General features: G+C 49.6%; 1 protein-coding gene across 3 annotated transcripts in view; it reads right to left on the bottom strand.

Annotated features, from left to right (window-relative positions):
• Window positions 1-16,453, bottom strand: part of STARD9 (StAR related lipid transfer domain containing 9) — a 149,491-nt gene that overhangs the window by 24,235 nt on the left and 108,803 nt on the right. For all 3 annotated transcript variants that reach the window (XM_032176011.2, XM_058427310.1, XM_058427311.1), the window contains exons 21-26: window positions 16,127-16,317; window positions 15,164-15,635; window positions 3,404-13,624; window positions 3,021-3,218; window positions 2,427-2,610; window positions 1,877-2,014 (exon numbers count right to left, since the gene is read on the bottom strand). In XM_032176011.2, coding sequence (XP_032031902.1) covers window positions 1,877-2,014; window positions 2,427-2,610; window positions 3,021-3,218; window positions 3,404-13,624; window positions 15,164-15,635; window positions 16,127-16,317 — 11,404 coding nt within the window. The remainder of the gene's footprint in view (window positions 1-1,876; window positions 2,015-2,426; window positions 2,611-3,020; window positions 3,219-3,403; window positions 13,625-15,163; window positions 15,636-16,126; window positions 16,318-16,453) is intronic.

The raw sequence follows: 16,453 nt of genomic DNA on the forward strand, positions 1-16,453 counted from the left end.
CATAAGGAGATATGTAGGGATAGGATCCATGTCAAAATACAAAATTTATGTTGGATATATACCTTATACACACGGCCTGAAGGTAATTTCATATGGTGTTTTAAATAATTTTGTGCATGAAACGAAGTTTTGACTGTGTTTCAACTCAACGTGTCACATGAGGTCAGGTGTAGAATTTTCCACTTCTGGTGTCACAGTGCTCAAAACGTTTTAGATTTTGGAGTATTCTGAATTTCTGATATTTGGATTAGGGATGCTCAACCTGTATGTGTATATATTTGTGCCCTTTCTACTATATGAATATATTATCTATATAAAACATCAAACTTAAAAACATGCAATAAAAGAGAAGAAAAGAAACACTCTTCAGCTGTTAAAAAGAAGGCCAGGCATGGCAGCTAACACCTGCAATCCCAGCATTTTAGGAGGCCGAGGTGGGCAGATGGCTTGAGCCCAGGAGTTTGAGACTAACCTGGGCAACATGGCAAAACCCTGGCTCTTAAAATAAATAAATAAAAGAAGTCAGCACTAGATTTACTGATATGCAATGATATCCCAAAGATATTTTTAAAAGAAAAAGCAAAGTGAGAAAGTGAGTACAGTATACTCCCATTCATCTGCTTTACAAAAAGATGTATACACATCATCCCTGGAAATATACACCAAACTGGGGTAAATGACTGCTTCTGGGGAAAGCAAATAGGAGACTCAAACATGTGCCTGACATTGGATGTCCTTTGCTACTGTTTAAATATTATTTTGTTAAATGACGTTATATTTGTAAAATGAATTTCAAATGTTCATCCCCAGCCAGATCTCACCTATGAGCTATTTCCAACTGCTCCACCTGGATTTCTCACAGGCACCTTCAACTCAGTAAGTACAAACCTGAACTCATCATCTTCCACACAAAACCTGGTTCTCCCTGCAGTGTTCCTTGTCATTGTTTACATGACCACCCTTCAGCTGCTCAAGTCAAAAGTGTGTGCTGTTCTCAACTCCCCGCTCTTCCTTCCTCTAACACCCACCAGTCACCAAGTCCTGTAGATCTCTCTCTCCATTACATCCACCTCTGTTCGTCCTCACTAGCAGTGCCCTAACGCAAGCAATCATCTCTCTCAGCTCTGCCGTGGTCATCTAGTAGGTCTCCCACAGCTGCTCCTGCCTCCTTTTCTTACTATCCAGTCATTCTACTCCCCTACTTAAAAGTGTTCTATTACTTTCAGCAGCCTTTTCACTTTTGGGAAGAAACACAGTGAGATGGATTAGAAAGGGGCCAGAACTCTCATTATAGTCCACATGATTTTCTAGTCCCTTCTCATGTCATTTTACCGTCTTGCTCTTTACATTCCAACCACACTAACCTTCACTGAGTTCCTCAAACTCTTCGTCTTCAAGGCCTCACTTGCTAGGCCCACATCTCTCCCGATAACAGCACCACTAAGCTTTTACTGCATTAACTACCTCTTATCCTCTTAGTCTCAGTTTAAACACATTCTCTTCGGAGTATCTCTATGACCTTCCAGACTAAGTCAGACCCCTGGTTTTATGCTGGTTCAGCAACCCTCCTTCAAACAATTTACTGCAACAATAACTAAACAATAAAATCAGTTGTTTAATATTTATCCCTCAAACAGTCTAAGGACAAGAACAGTTTTGCTCACCACTGTATCCTAAAATAATACCCACGGAATAAACATTTGTTGAATGAATGAATGAACAGAAGGAGCAGGGGGCAGAACTAAATGGAAAACCAAAGGCCTGCACATAAGAAGGGCTCATGTCAGCAGCGGCCTCCAGGAGGCACAGCGTCCTGCCCAAACTCTTGCCTCGGCAGTCCAGGCCCCTGGCTCATTCCCAACATCTGCCTACTCACCACATTCTCTGGGAACTGGAGCTGGCCTGACAAGGCTGGGCTGCTATTATAGCCAGAGGTCATGCCAGATGAGAGGCTTCCATTAGAGCTGGTACACAGGGAGCTGGAGTTGGCCAAGGTATGTAGTTTATCCTCTTCCTGGGAAGGACAAATCACCATTAACCAGCTTCTGATGCACCCTTACTTTCCCCAGGCCACGCCTTCTCCTACCCAAAGCCACCCCTTCCCTGCTCACCTCTACTGCTCCTTCACCCACCTCCCAGGGCCTCCCTGACTTAGCCTCACATGCCCTGGCTTCCTCAAAGCCACCGCTGCTCGTATTTCCCCACACCCCGCACCTCACACCAAAGCCTCTTCCTCCCAGGCCGTGGCCTGGGGAAAGGAGCTGGTGTGATGATGTAAAAAGAGAGTGCGCCCAGCTTTGAGTTGACAACAGGGGTCCCACAGCCTCCTCCAAATGCTTCCCAAGACTCAGAGGCGGCCACGGTGAAAGTGGACCAGTCTGAGGTCCAGGCCTATCCTGAAATCAGAGGCTTGCCCCACCCCACACCTTCAATAGCTGGGAAATGATCTGCTGGTGGATTCTCAGCTTCTCTTGTTCAGTCCGCTCCCGCAGTTGGTCTCGGGCCCGGGCAATCTCCACCTTGGCCTCCTCATGGGCCTGCTGGTAGTCTTGCAGCATCAACTCTATGTCAGAGGGTGTGTGAGCCGACCTTGACACTGACTCTGGGCTCCTGAGGAAGATCACAGGGTGGAAAGAACATGGTGGGTGGGTGACAGTCCTGGTCTGTCCATCCAAGGCTAGCTTGGGTGATACCACCTTCTTAAAAGACCCATCCTCCATTTGCCCACAGGGTTTTAAAGTTTGATTTTTTAGCCTCAGGAAAGGTTGCTGGACAGAGAGAACCAAGCCACCTTGAGACCCAGGCCTGCAGACTTGCATAGCATGTCAGAGCCCTTCTGTCCATCGTTTCCTGTGCCTTCTCTCTGCCCATCCCCTCCCTCACTCCATTCCTATGTCCTCTTTCCATTTACCCTGTCTCCCATAGAGAACCCTCCAGGATGCTAAAACTTCAGCTCCTGCTCCCCATACTCCCCTCCCCCAACAGAGCCTGCTCCCAGCAGGGTTCTGGGTCCACCCTACCTGGTGGTCTCCACAACATCCTTCCTCAGTTGCTGCAGGTATTCTCGGCGTCTGCTGGGCAAGTCAAGATCCCAGAGGAAGAGATCTTTGTTGGGCAGGAGGCTCAGTTGTTTCTGAGGGCTAAGGCTTCGCGTCCGGCAGAAGTTCCCAAGTCGCTCAGCCCGCTCTCTCCTGAGGGTCTCAATGGCCTTTTTTTGCCTGAGGCAAAACATGATTCGCTGAAGCTGGCCCTGAATATCCTTCACTTTAAGATCTATCTCTGACCCCTGGAAGATCCCAGAGATGAACCAGGGCAGGGGAAACAGCAAGCTATTAGCTTTCTTGGGTTCTTTTTCCTCACAGCCCACCCCTTCCCCTCCCGACTCCAGGCTGGGGGTCCTTACCGTGCATAGAGCTCCTTCCAGGTGGATATCACAGGTTCATCAGCAGCAAGCGCCTCCCCTGTCCCACTCTGCAGCACCTGGAGCAGGGCATCGGCCTCCCCAAAGCCGTGGTGCAGTTTCGCTTCTGTGAGTTCCACGCTGAGTGACAGGTTCTGGGCCCCAACTTGCAGGGGGATCTGCTCCCTCTTGGACCACCCAGGATCCTGGCTGTGGTCATTAGGAGGTTGTGGGGGGCTCTGTTCCTGCTTTTCAGAGCTGAGATCACCGCTGGCCCCCAGCTCCTCCTCAGTCAGGTCCAACCCCCCAGGTGAGCCCTTCTGAACCCCACACCAGTTACTAAATTTGTTATGCACTGGGAGGTCCCTCAGACTGTGGTGCTGGGGCTCAGGGGCCATGCACATCTGGCAACTGGAGCACAGTAACTCCTCAGGTTGGCAGGCCTGAGGGAGGCCCAAGGTGGAACCTCGGAACCGTGCAGTATCAGTCAACTCAGAGACAGGGCAGGGGCTGAGGTGCTGGAGGCCTCCCCATGAAGAAGGTCGGTCCAGAGTGCGTTGTGGTTCCCCTGGAGATCCTGAACTCTCACCTCCATTTTCTGTCCTGCTCTGCCACTGACTTGGCTCCCTACCGCTCAGTGGGCCATGCTCCGGGGAAGCCACCTCCTCAGGCACAAAGCTGTCGCCCAGCCTTTGGCTCCCGTGCCTCAGTGGTGGTGGCAGCAGTCTGCTTTGGACACCGATAGTGGTCCTGGGCTGAAGCTGCTGGGGGTGCTGCCCTAAGAAACTAAATTGGAGTTTTGGACTCTGTTGTGGGCTGTGCAGGGAGTGCAACTCAAGGAAGGACCTCTCATTACTCCTTTGTAAGGAACTTCTACCTCTCTGGGAGCCACCTAACTCCTCAGTGGTTTGGGAATAATTATCCATTGGAGTCCTTGGGGCACCAACAGGGTCTGGGCTGGAGTCAAGCTTCTGGTGGCCTTCAACAGGGTAAGCTGAAAGGGCTGAGAGGGTCAAAGAGCCTGGGGGAAGACCTGGCTCTTGGATGCTGGCACTAAGAGTGAGGATTGGGGAGGAGGCCCTGTCCACCAACAAAGCACTCGTGGGGCCCAGCTTCTTCTGGACCCTAGAGTCCCCAGGGTACTCGGAAGTACTGGGAAAGAGCCCTGGGGAATGAGAGGGGCTGGGATTGGGACTGGGACTGCTGACAACTAAGCAATATGACTCCTCTGGCTGGGAGCTGGGAGGCAGGAAAGCATCAGAAACTGAGGGGCTCACAGAAGGAAGATGCTGCCCAACGGGGGCTTTTTGAAACCTCAAGTGGGATGAGGGTATTGAAGGGCTCTGGGGCTTGTAGGGAGTGCTTTCTTCCTGAAGATACAGGAGCTGAGCTATTTTCTGTGCTTTTTCCTCTGCCTCTCTCTTCTGAGGTACGCCTGGTACATCTCCCTCTTCTTGAGACACAGTCGAGGTATCTGAGCCCAGCCCTTCAAGGATCACATTGGCTCCCTGAGATTCGGCCTCTGAAGTCTGGAGGCACAGGGTGGATGAGGTGAGGTCAGTCTGGCTGCCCTCATCCACAGTGGTCTGAGTAGAGCCATCCATCATCAGGGCCTGTGGGGCTTTATCTGGGATGTCCCTCTTGGTGTTCTGCTCCCTTCTGGCCACACCTGGCTGGGAGAGACTCCCAAGCAGCTCTGAGGTACTGTGCAGCAGTTGTGAGAGGTGGAGAGACAGATTGTGCATGCTGGTCCATGAGGCCAGATCAGAGGCTGATACTGCACTGGCTTCAGGCTGAGCAAAGTAGATGTCAGTGCTGCTCCAGTGGCACCTGCTGCCGAGGGTCTGTGTGCCCTGTTCGAATGTATTCGTCCTGGTCTGTCCCACAGGGCAGCCTGCCTCTGATGGATACAGCAGCATAATCTCATCCACTGGACCTGCAGCACTTCCTTCAGCCAAGGGGGGCTTACTCCTCAGACAGTCTGCTTCACCAGAAGGGCCCCTGAACTGAGGTCTTCTGTCATGACCCAAAGTGGGGGCTACTCCTTCAGGGCTCGTTAGGATGTGGGGGTCTCCTAAGGCAATCGAAGAGCTCCCTTGGAATACTTCCCAGGCTTCATTTGAACCTTGGGCATTCTCAGTGCTGCTGTGTGTGGTTGACAGATCGCGAATATTGGCATAAGTGCTGAGGTGGGAGTGGAAAGGGGAGTTCCGGTCTTCTAGGCCATTGTCCATGCTGGAGCACCGGGCCACATTTAATGGTGTCAGCCCCTGGGGCTTCTGGCTGCAAGAAACATCAACTGCACTGCCAGACACATATTGCTTCCAGCTGATACGTGCAGGCTCCTCTGGACGCCAGGGCAGCGCATAGGGATTGATGTCACCGGAGCCAAACTGCAGCATTCCTTTGTCCATCTGAGAGCACCAATTTTCTGGCCTAACCTGGACACCCAGTTTCTCTGGCTTTCCCTGTTGGGCTTGTTCCAAAGTACCAGACATCCAGCTGGTCATGAAATCAGGGGTTGGCATGTGTGAGAGAGTGGAAGGCATTGGATAAGGAGGGGTGGCAGGCTTCAGGGGCCTGTGATAGGTAGTGCCAGCATCCAAGCGAGATGAGGCTTTCTGATTGCTGTCCTCAGCCTGCAGAGATGTTCTTGCCACCGACTTTCCTGAGGAATAGCCCCTGAGATGTGGGTTCCACAATCTGTTAGGCCCCTGTGTATCTTCGTCTGTAGGGGAAGGAGGCTCTACACTCAAGTTCAGCTCCTGAAGAGAACGAGAAGAGCTGACAACTGAGAACTGTGGTGTGGGGGTGGACCTGGAGTGTTTGGGGCCAGAGAAGATTGTAGTCACAGGAAGTGAGCCCCTGTGGTTGGGCGCTGGCTGCTCTCTGCCAGTGTAGAGGTGGCCAGGCCTCTGAGCAGCAGGCTGTGGTGTTTCATTTTGCCTCAAGGACACAATGGCTGGGTCTTTGAAGCCCTGTGATAAAATCTTGGACACAGGAGGCTTGGCCACAGCCACCTCCCCTCTCCCAGCATCTAAAATCTGACAGCCATCTAAACCATCTTCATCAGAAGGAGGGGGATTCACACCCTGGGCGAAGCCTTCACCACCACCTGAAGCCTGGTCTCTCTGCTGCTCTTCTTCCTGCCAGGGACTGTCTTCCTGGGGGCTGCAGGTATGTTTTAACCTTGCTAAAAACTTGGCTTGGGAATCCAAGCAATTGCGATCCCTCCACTCAGTGGGAAATTGTGGCTTTTCCAAAAAACATCTGGTGGTATTCTCTAAATGTTCATGCTGTGGCTCTGCCACCAACTTGCTCTCAGCAGACCCTTCACTTAAATCCAGGGTCTGTGGTCCCTGAGTTGTTGCCAGTGGTTCTGGATTGGTTTGAGACACCTGTGCATTCTGGTCACTTACAGAGCTGTCCCTAAACTGCCTCAGAGGCTCAGAGTACATGGCTTCAGGGAAAGAGGCAGCCTCAAGTTCTGTGCTTGCTTGCTTCTCAGCAACCTTTTTCTCAGGAAACCCTATTAATCCTACGCTTCCATCAGTAGCTGAGTAGCTGAAGGAACTTGTCCTCACGTCAGGGGCAGAAGGGGATCTGCAGCCTTGAGCTCGAGATAGGACACCAGCCACAGTAGAGGGCTCACAAGTGCTGCTCTCTGTTAGCCTAAATTCCCTATTAACATCTTTGGGCTCAAGGCCATGTGTCAAGTGCACATTAGGTCCCTTAGAAGAGATCTCTCCTGTCTCATCCATTTCACAGGCCCTGGAAGGTACTACACAGGGTGGGTGGATAGTATGTGGGGCAGCCTCAAAAGCCTCCTTCCCTAGGTCACCACCTCTAAAACACAGTAAAGTAGAGGAATGGGAGGAATAAGCATGAGTAGCAACAGGTTGAGAACTGCATGGCTGTCGGCAAGGAAGAGTTCTGCTCTCTTTTCCTCTAGACAGGCTGAGAGTCCTGCTGCCTTCAAGGTTCCTTGAGAAGACAGGGCCATCTAAAGCTTCCCTTGGGTGTCTGCATGGGGCTCCCTCCCCAATTCCCTGAGGATTTGGGCTTGGTCTTTGATCTGGCAGTGGGGTTGGCCTGGAATGTTTGCTGCCAGCCCTGCAGACTTCTGTCAACCCAGACCCAACACTCTCCTTCCACTTCACACACTGCTGTGTGGGAGCTTCCAGGTCAACCCTTGTCAGAGCTCCAGGCAGAATGGTATCTTGTTTGGGACTTGCCCTACCTTCTTCAAAGCCAGTGGAAGCCTCAGGGCACTGGACATGGTCTTGCGTAGGCCCTGAGGCACTTGTAGAATTCTGAACATCACAGGTCACAGACTGACTTTCAAAATGGCCTGTTTTTTCTCCCTGTGCAGTCACTAACAAATTATCTGAAACTTCTTCGTATGTGGTGTCTACAGTTCTGGGTTCCTGATGCTCTGGGCTGCTGTCCTGACTGCCAGGGGGTATGCCCTCTGCAGTCTCCTGCAGAACTGACTGACTTAGCTCATGCAGAGTAACTCTAGGATCATCACAAGGGGCCTGAGAAGATAAGGCAGCCACTACCTTCTTTGATACTGCCCTCCTGACCTCCTCCATAGGTACTGAAGAAAGAAGACTGTCTGGGGCCAAAGGATCAGCCGAGGAAGGTGTTCTGGTTGCATCCTTCTTTTTCTCTATGATTTCAGAAGAACTAGAGTGACATATAAATGGCTCCCTTGCTCCCGCGAACTGCCTCAGTTCTCCAGTATGATGTTTTTTGTCTAGAGCAGGAGCAGCATGGGAGAAAGCCTGCATAGGATCCCATGGCTCTCTGTCAGTTTCCGTAGTGGGCAGCGATTGAAAGCTGTCTGCAGACAGAGGTGTGGCCTGGACTTTCCTCTCATCAGGTAACAGATCTATCTGCCCTGCTTCAGCAGATAGAGATGCCACATGAAATCCCGGTGCTTCACCCTCATTCCTGGTCTGGTCTGATGATGACTGATCTATTTGTTTACACTGAGGCCTGCCAGCAAACCTTGAAGAACATTCAGGTTCTAGTAAAGTTTCACAGTAAGAAAGGACTGTGCCCCTGGCCACAAAGTCATTAAGCTGCTTTCTCTGGGCCTCTGCCTGTCTGATCTCCTCCAAGATGGCCAGGCACATGGATGCATGGTCAGAGGGCTCCAACAGCCTACGCTCTGGAGCGGGCACCCTCGGCAGGGAAACAGGTGCTAAGGAAACACCGCTGGTCAGTCCGAGGTCCTCAGTCTCCTTCTCTGCCTTCTGCCTTGGCTTGCTGGCTTGGTCATTATCCTCTTCCAAGGACAAGCTGACCCTCTTTTCAGGCTGGCTAGAGACCTTGTTCAGTGAACTTACTCCTATTTCTTTTTGTATAGCCACCTCGGCTTCAGAAGCAAAATCTTCACTGGTACTGAAACCCAGCAAGGTGATTCTGAGGTCCTTTCCATGGTCTTGGGGGCTGGTGCTTGCTGAGATCCTGTCCTCTGTCCCCAGAGGAATGCTCTCTGGTACACCAGATTGACTATGAGATCCCATGGCCATGGATCGCACAGACCCACACCAGGCAGTGTGTGCCTCAGAGGAACGCCCTCTAACATTTCCTTCAGGGTTGTGGCTTCTGGTCTCTGTACTCTGGTCCTGATGCTTTACTCCAGTTACCAAGGGACTGTTATGAATTTTCGACATTGTGAGATCCAGCACACAGTCAAGTGGAGAGATGCCTAGAGCAACAGGTACATGAAGACAACTTCTTCGCCACCCTGGAGAATTCAAGGGCAAGGGATTACTCAGGTCTTGGTGAGAAGGAGCTGTAGAGAATTCTATCTGGCTTAGTAACGGGCTGACAGTTTCCTGGCTGAAAAATGTGTCCCTACAAAGCTGGCTGAGACTAGGAAATTTCTGAGTCACTTTATTTTCTTCCTGTAGACTGCCTCCCCTTTGCATAGGCATTTCTTCAACTTTACCTTGAGCTTTTGGCTCTTCTTGGTTGGAACTACTGACGTATTCAGCTACTTGGCTTTTCTCCAATTCTTCAAGACTTCCTAAGCCCCAAGGCTGCCCTTTGAGACTTGCTGATGCTTTTACAAACTGGCCATTATTCTCAGAAGACCTCTCTAGCCTGGGCTGCAATGGCAGAGCTCTTGCCAATGCTTTCATTCTCTGTGGGTGAAGAGAAGTATTGGTGAACTCTATGCAAGTTGTGTGTTTCCCCAAAGAATCACAAATATCCCTGGCAGATCTGTCCGATCCAGCTGGGTGGGTGTGCTCTCTCACAGGTTCACTCTCTTGTACACCTTCCCTTGACCTGAAGGGGTTCAGGATGATTTTCTGGACCTGGGGATGGTTCCCAATGCTGTTAACCTCCATCTCTCCAGCTTCACTATCCCTAAAGACAGTATCATCTGTCTGTCTTGGAGAAGATGGCTGATCCTTAGAGGGCAAAGGGTTTCCAGAGCTGTCTGGCCTAAGGGCATGGTCAGTCTTCTCCTGCTCCTTCTGGTCCTGGAACACCAACTCCTTATCGATACCTGGTGTGTGGGAAGCATGAACCTGCTTATTCGGCTTAGGTTCAATTTCTAAGATGCCATTTTCCAGCTGCATTACACTCCTAATTAGCCTAGCCATTTCATCAGTATTATTAACTCTTTTATTCTGTTTCTTTCCAGAAGGTTCTCCGATGGGATTTAACATTTCTTGTGACTTTCCAGGACCCTTGCATTCACTGGGGTTTCTTTCCTGAGGGCATGTAACTAACTGGAACCTTTCATATGCAGGCTTTGTACCTGGAAGCTTAAACTCTTCTGAGCTATCTTTGGGATGAAGAGCTTTTTCAAGAAGCCCAGTTTCATTTTTGCCTTCCCATTTAGGGGTTGGGCCACCATCCTGGGCCACCATCACTGGGCTGCTTACTCTATGATGTACTGATCTGGACTTCAAAGAAACAGCACTCTCCCCTGGCATGTCTTTCTCAAGGCTTACATTGATAGTCTGCCTCAGAACTGTATTCTGATCGAGCTCTTCTTCCTCGCGTGCCTCAGATTCACGAAAGAGGAGGAGAGGCTTCCCAGACTCAGTGCTGTCTGAGGAAACACTGCAACGGGACTGAGCAGTGACCTCTCCTCCCTCAAGTGCTGGAAAACTGTGTTTTTTATTTAAAATTCCAACTTGATTTTCAAATTCACATACTTTTGTGCTGGTAGAGGGGAGAAAATGTCTGTTCTGAGTAATAGAAGAATAAACTGAATCATGGCTTTCTTCTGTAATATTTCCAGGGCATTTACCTGATTCTCTGATGACTTCCCTGGTATTCAGATCAACTGGTATCTCAGCTGTGACCTGCTGAGATGAGGCAATCTTAGAATTCTGGTTTTGTAACAGGACTGGCAAATTATTCTTCAAATAATCACCTTGGAGAGCTTGGTGGTTGTGACCAAAGCCCCAGGCTTCCCTGGGGGGTGGGGAAGGTACCCTTACTTCTCTGCAAGCTGGAATCTCTAAGGCAGTTTCTGTCAGGGCATCCCTGCTTTTGGTCACATAGAATGTTTCCAAGAGTGGGGGCTGCAGGGAAGATGACAATGGATTCCAGGGAGCAGAGTGAAGGTATAGCTCTGGACCTGAAGGAAAGGCAAAGGAAACATTTATGTGTCTTCTAACTGCTTCCTTAAAGCTCTCTTGGCAATCTGTCTTCTCTTCTTCTAGTGGGTAGTGGCTGTCGGGACTTAATTGCCCTGGCTGGACTGCACTATTTTTCCTGAGAGGAGCCCAACCTTGGGACCAATGGTCTGCTTTGGTGGCTGTAGTGACATTACTGTGACAAGCGTTCTTCTGGAAAAAATACTCATCGGAGGAAGTCATCAGTCCAGGTTTCCTGCAACTCTGAAGGCATTCTTCCAAGTTGTTCTGCTTGACTTCACATGCTTCTGTCATGGAATCTTGTATCGTGTTCTCTGCTGCAAAGACCTGTGCATTTGTAGATCGAGAAGCAGACAATGATTCTAAGTCTGCCGAAAAAGTTTCGTCATAACTTGCCTCTTTCTCACTAGCGCTAAAGAAATCTGAAACACCTTCTAATTTGGCATTTAAACTGTCCTGTTCTTTCTCTGCCCTCAAACGCCTGATTCTGGACAGATGGATTGGAAAGTTGTTGAGATTCAGATTGCTAGATACCCTAGAGCCAACTGGCAATAGAGTATCTCCTCCTTTGCTAGAAGATTGGGCCAGGGAACCAGAGTCTTCCTCAAGGTAGGGGAAAGCTGGCCTGGGCACTCCTATGGCCTCCAAAACAGGGCGAGAGCGCTCAAGGAGGTACTTTTGCTGAAGGGCAGACCAATCCCTTTCGTGGGTGCTGCCTACATGAGTCAATGTGGTGCCAGAGGCAGTCAGCACATTTGATACACTAGAATTGTAGGATGCTTCACAGCTGCCCTGCTGGGTTGTGTCAGGGATACATCTGCCCTGAAAGGTGCCATCGGCTCCTGGTTGAATGAGCCTTTGAACTCCCCAGAGAGACAGCCTAGACATATCAGAAGCAGAGGCTGTGTGCTCATCTCTTGCATTGCAGGGGAGCTCAGTACTGTCTTGGTGCAGTTTGGAGCTATATGGCAGAACCGTTTCTGCATCTGATGGCTTTAGCTCCTCAGTATTTGGCCAGTATCCAGGGCTCTCCCCCTTACAGGGGTGAAATTCCTGCACATCAGGACTTGGACATAAAGAACCCACTATTCCTGGGGGGCTGCTGGGGTTGATCTTAGAGTCACAGGAAAACCGGGAATCCATGGACATCAGTGGGCTCTCTCTTGAAAGCTGCATGCCTTGGAGAGAGTCGGCTTGTTCAGAGTAGCTGGGCTCTACCTGTGACTCAGCCTGCTCACAATGGGGTTGGAGCTCACAATGGGGTTGGAGCTCACAACGGGATTGGAACTGAGGATCAAGGTAAAAGGAACTGCTCATTGGCAGGACGGCATCCAGCCTAGCTGCTGCTGTTCTGTGGTTGATGGGACCAAGCCTGCATATTGCCTCTTGGTCCATTACAGGCAGACTGCAGTCCTCCAGGTGCCAAAAAGTCTCTGTGGGTATCTCATCAGCTGAACCAGGGAAAGGTTCTTCTTGCCTATCTTCCCCTAGTTCTTCCTCAGCATCAATCAGGCTATCCAAGGAGAAGCTCCTGTGAGTTTGAGCAAGTAGGTCACTGTCTGAGGGTGCAGTGAAGCCCCTCACAGAAGCTCTAGTTCTGGTCCTGGGGTGGCCATGGTTGTTGGTGGGACGATTGCCCCCTAGCCTGTTTTTGGGGCTTTGGTACCTCTTCTCAGCCAGTGAGTCCTCAGATGGTTGGCTGTTGTCACTTTCAGAGTTCTCTGGCTCTGGGAAATCCCACTTCCTCTCCTCTGGCTTCAGTGGCTCTATCAGGGCTTTGGCATAGACACACGAGAGAGAATCCACTGAGTAGTTGCTATCTGTGTCAGATAAATCACTGTCTTTTTCTCTTGAATGATCCACTACTGGGCTGAAATCTGTCAGTGGGACCATGGTGTCTGGGTCCCTTGTATTTTGCTGTCTCTTCAAAGGACTGCCAAGAGGCAAGTGAGAGGACTTTTTGGTAATATTTCTGACCCTAGCTGCCAGAACCCTCTGATGCCTTTTTGATGCCCTGCTTGGAGAAGGTGGTTTGTATTCTGTCCAAAAAGTCTTGACTGCCTTTCCGTGCCCAGCAGTCTGCCTGGGTCCATGAGGATACAAGGAATTGCAACCAGCTCCCTTAGCAGCCTTGTGGGTCCCAAGGTTCCCTTCTTTTCGCCACCCAGCTTGCGTGTGGCTAGGGTCTGCTAGTCCCTTCGCCCCTCTGGTCTGGGTAGCAGAGATGAGGATCTTTGGCTCATGCCTTGGCTTTAGTTTGTTAGCTGATTTCCTCAGAGATGCTAAGCCCTGGCTCACCATCTGATGGGGCGGCTTAACCCCCATCTCCATTTCCTGGATGCCAACAGAGTTGGGACTCATGGTGAGGCAAGTGTCTGGAGCTGAGGCTCCCTTCCTGGCCAAGGCTGCTCTGGCTGTGCAGGGCTGCCCATGGCCTGAGGAATGCAGGCTGTTCTTGTGGAGACACCCTGTCCTTGGAGGGTAGGAAGCAGCCTGCGGCAAACGCTCTTCTGATGATGTTTTCTCTGATGTTTGGTGAGTAGGGTCAGGCATAGGTGGTAATGTGGTAGAGGGATCCCAACTTAGGAAAATGCTGTGAAGACAAAGAAAGCTATCTCAGAAGATGTGAGAGGTACTATTTCCTGTGGACAGAAGGAAGTTAAAAACAAGACCAATGTCACTGTCTCCTATCGACTTCAGAGCCAGAGGGAAGCTCTCTAGGTGTAAAGGGAAATTGTGGACTCTGGTCCCAGCTCTCCAAGAGGCTCCAGGCCCACTCTGTTCCTCAATTTCTTCATCTTGTTAAAAAACTGAACTGAAGCTAATCACACTCGTAGGGAAAGCTTCCTATTAATGGGCAATATGAGGAATAGAGGAACAATTTAAATGGTATTATGAGGAACCAAAAGATAAATCTATAGAGTGATACACATTCTACAGAACTATAATTATAAATAATATGAAGAAATAAAAATAATGATTACAAATAAAACAGGAAGAATGATTAAAAGAAACCTGAAAAACAACAAACAAATGCAGCGTGTAAATCCTACTTGGATCTTGATTTGAAAAACCAACGGTTTCAATGCTGAACCATGTTAGGGAAAAAAGAGAGAGAAAAAAGAAAACTAAATGATTTTGGGCAAGCAGAGAAATTTGAATATGGCCTAAGTTTTAGACTACATCAAATAATCTTAATTTTGGTAGCTGTCACAATAACATTGTGGTTACAAGTCCATTTTTTTTAGAAGTGTATACTTAGAAATGTAGAACTAAAGTGATATGGTGTCTAGAAGTTGCTTTCAAAAACTTCAGAAAACAGGAAGGTAGGCAAGTGTGCAAAGCCTAATAATTGCTGAATAATATCAGTGATACGTGTACTATTCTTCCAACTTGGCATATGTTTAAAATTTTTTCATAATAAAGTTTTTTTAAAAAGCCCACCTAGTACTTTGAAGACCAGAGAGGTGAGCAAACAAAACACTAACAGACGTTAATTGTGAACGTCCTATGGACAAGAACCTGTGCTAGGTCCTGAGGATATAAAGAGGTATAAGACACAAACCCTTGCTCCAAGGAGTCTGGGAGATAATACAGCCCTGCCTTGATGGCATGTAAGAAGTAATGGAGAAAAGAAACAAGGAAGGTCCCAACTTGAACCTGGGAGTCAAAAAGATAGCTTACTCACCAGGTGGGAGGCAGGGTCAGAAAGCTCACTTGATGTGGCGGGTCGGGGAGGGAGAGGGTGGGAGGTGGTGTAGGAGTCAAGAAGCCTGGCTACAGGCATGACAAGATTGAGGTATGATATACAAGGAAACGTATACGGATAGTCCAGGTCTAAGGAACAGACGGCAAATGAGGCCGAGATCCTTACTCCTAAGATATTACCAAAGAAGCAAGAATTGCTACTTGGGGGGTAAGGAAGATGGGAAAGGCCTGAATCCAAAACGATATACACAGAAAGAAGAAGAGCAGCCAGAAGACGGGAAAAGTCACGAGGAAGAGAGGACTATACACATCCTTCCATTTCGCAGACTGAGGAAATGAGGCATGGGGAAAAACAGAACACTACTTGGGCAAGAAGGTTGTAAACTTTAACCGAGTGCTTCCCAGTGACAACTACTGGCTGTACCTGTGCAGCTGGGACACATGCTTGCCGCAGAGTCTTTGGGGGCTCAAAGAACTGCAACTCGTCAATTTGCTTCTACATCGAGGCCGTGGGACTGTGGCATCAGGGCTGCGGACCTGGTATGGGGGCTCCTGGGTGCTGTCGTCCTGGAGCCAGCACAATGTCGTGAGCTTCTCCAGTCTCTTCTGGGCCTCCAGCAGCCTCTGCTTTTTGACGATTCTCTCTAGCTGGAATGAGACCATTTCCCGCTGGACATTCCGCTCTGCTGCCTGAAGAGTGTGTCTCCGCAGGAGCTGCAGCTGCACCACCCTTTTCTGACTTTGGACAAATGGGGATGGCTGAATCTCAGGATCTGTCTGAAGCCAAGCGTCAAGTGCCACAGATGCCTCAAGTTCTTTCTCTGCTACATGGTCTTCTTGCTGCTGCTGTTGCAAGCTGGCGAGCCAGGTCTCTTCTCTGAGCAGACACTGCTGGTCTGGGAACCAAAAATACCCAGAGAGAATTTCAGCATCTCCTTCCCTGCTTGTGGCTGCCTGGACTCAGACACCTCCAGCCATGGCTGGACCTGTATGGAGTGAAAGAGCTGGCCAAGGTGATGTGGCAGGATGAGGGCTGCAGGGCTACAGGGCTCCCTTACCACAAGGTAAGGGAATGAAGACCCTCAGGACTCAGCACAGCAGTGGCCACATGTTAGGGCAGGCAGCAGGGTATGGATACATGAGCAAATGAGGAGCAGTAAGTAGAAAGTCTATAATTCTGAGGACAATAAGGAAATTAGCTTTCTTATTCTTGCTTCCAGCCCTCTTCTTATAAGAATCTCTGGTGTCTAAAAGAAAAGAGAACACCTAATACCAAAGATTCCATCATATCACAAAGAAAACAAAAGAGAGAATACAGAAGGCTGAGGAAGCATGAAAATGAAAGAATAAGGAGGTGAGGCAGACACATTAAGTGGTGGACACCTACTTTCTTTAATCTGCTGGCTAATCCAAGCTTGGTCAAATTCCAGTTCCTTCTCAGCTCGAATCTCTTCTGCTAGGATTTGGTGCCTCAAATCCTTCACGTAGCTCTGCTGCTGCTGAATCTGGGCCCTGTGGGATGTCTCTTCATCCCTCGGTGGCGGATGGTCCTCGTCACATTGCTCTTCAAGCGCTCTCCTGTCACAGAAGTGGCTGAGGTTACCCAAGGGGAAATGCAAACCAAGCTCAGGACAAACTGATAGCCATATAAGGCCTTCCAAGAGAGCCCCTGCAATCAACGGGTAGAGAGTGCTTCGGACTTCTGGCAACCTTG

The sequence above is a fragment of the Hylobates moloch genome, unplaced genomic scaffold, assembly GCF_009828535.3.
Source record: "Hylobates moloch isolate HMO894 unplaced genomic scaffold, HMol_V3 SCAFFOLD_14, whole genome shotgun sequence".
NCBI classification, from domain to species: Eukaryota; Metazoa; Chordata; class Mammalia; order Primates; family Hylobatidae; genus Hylobates; species Hylobates moloch.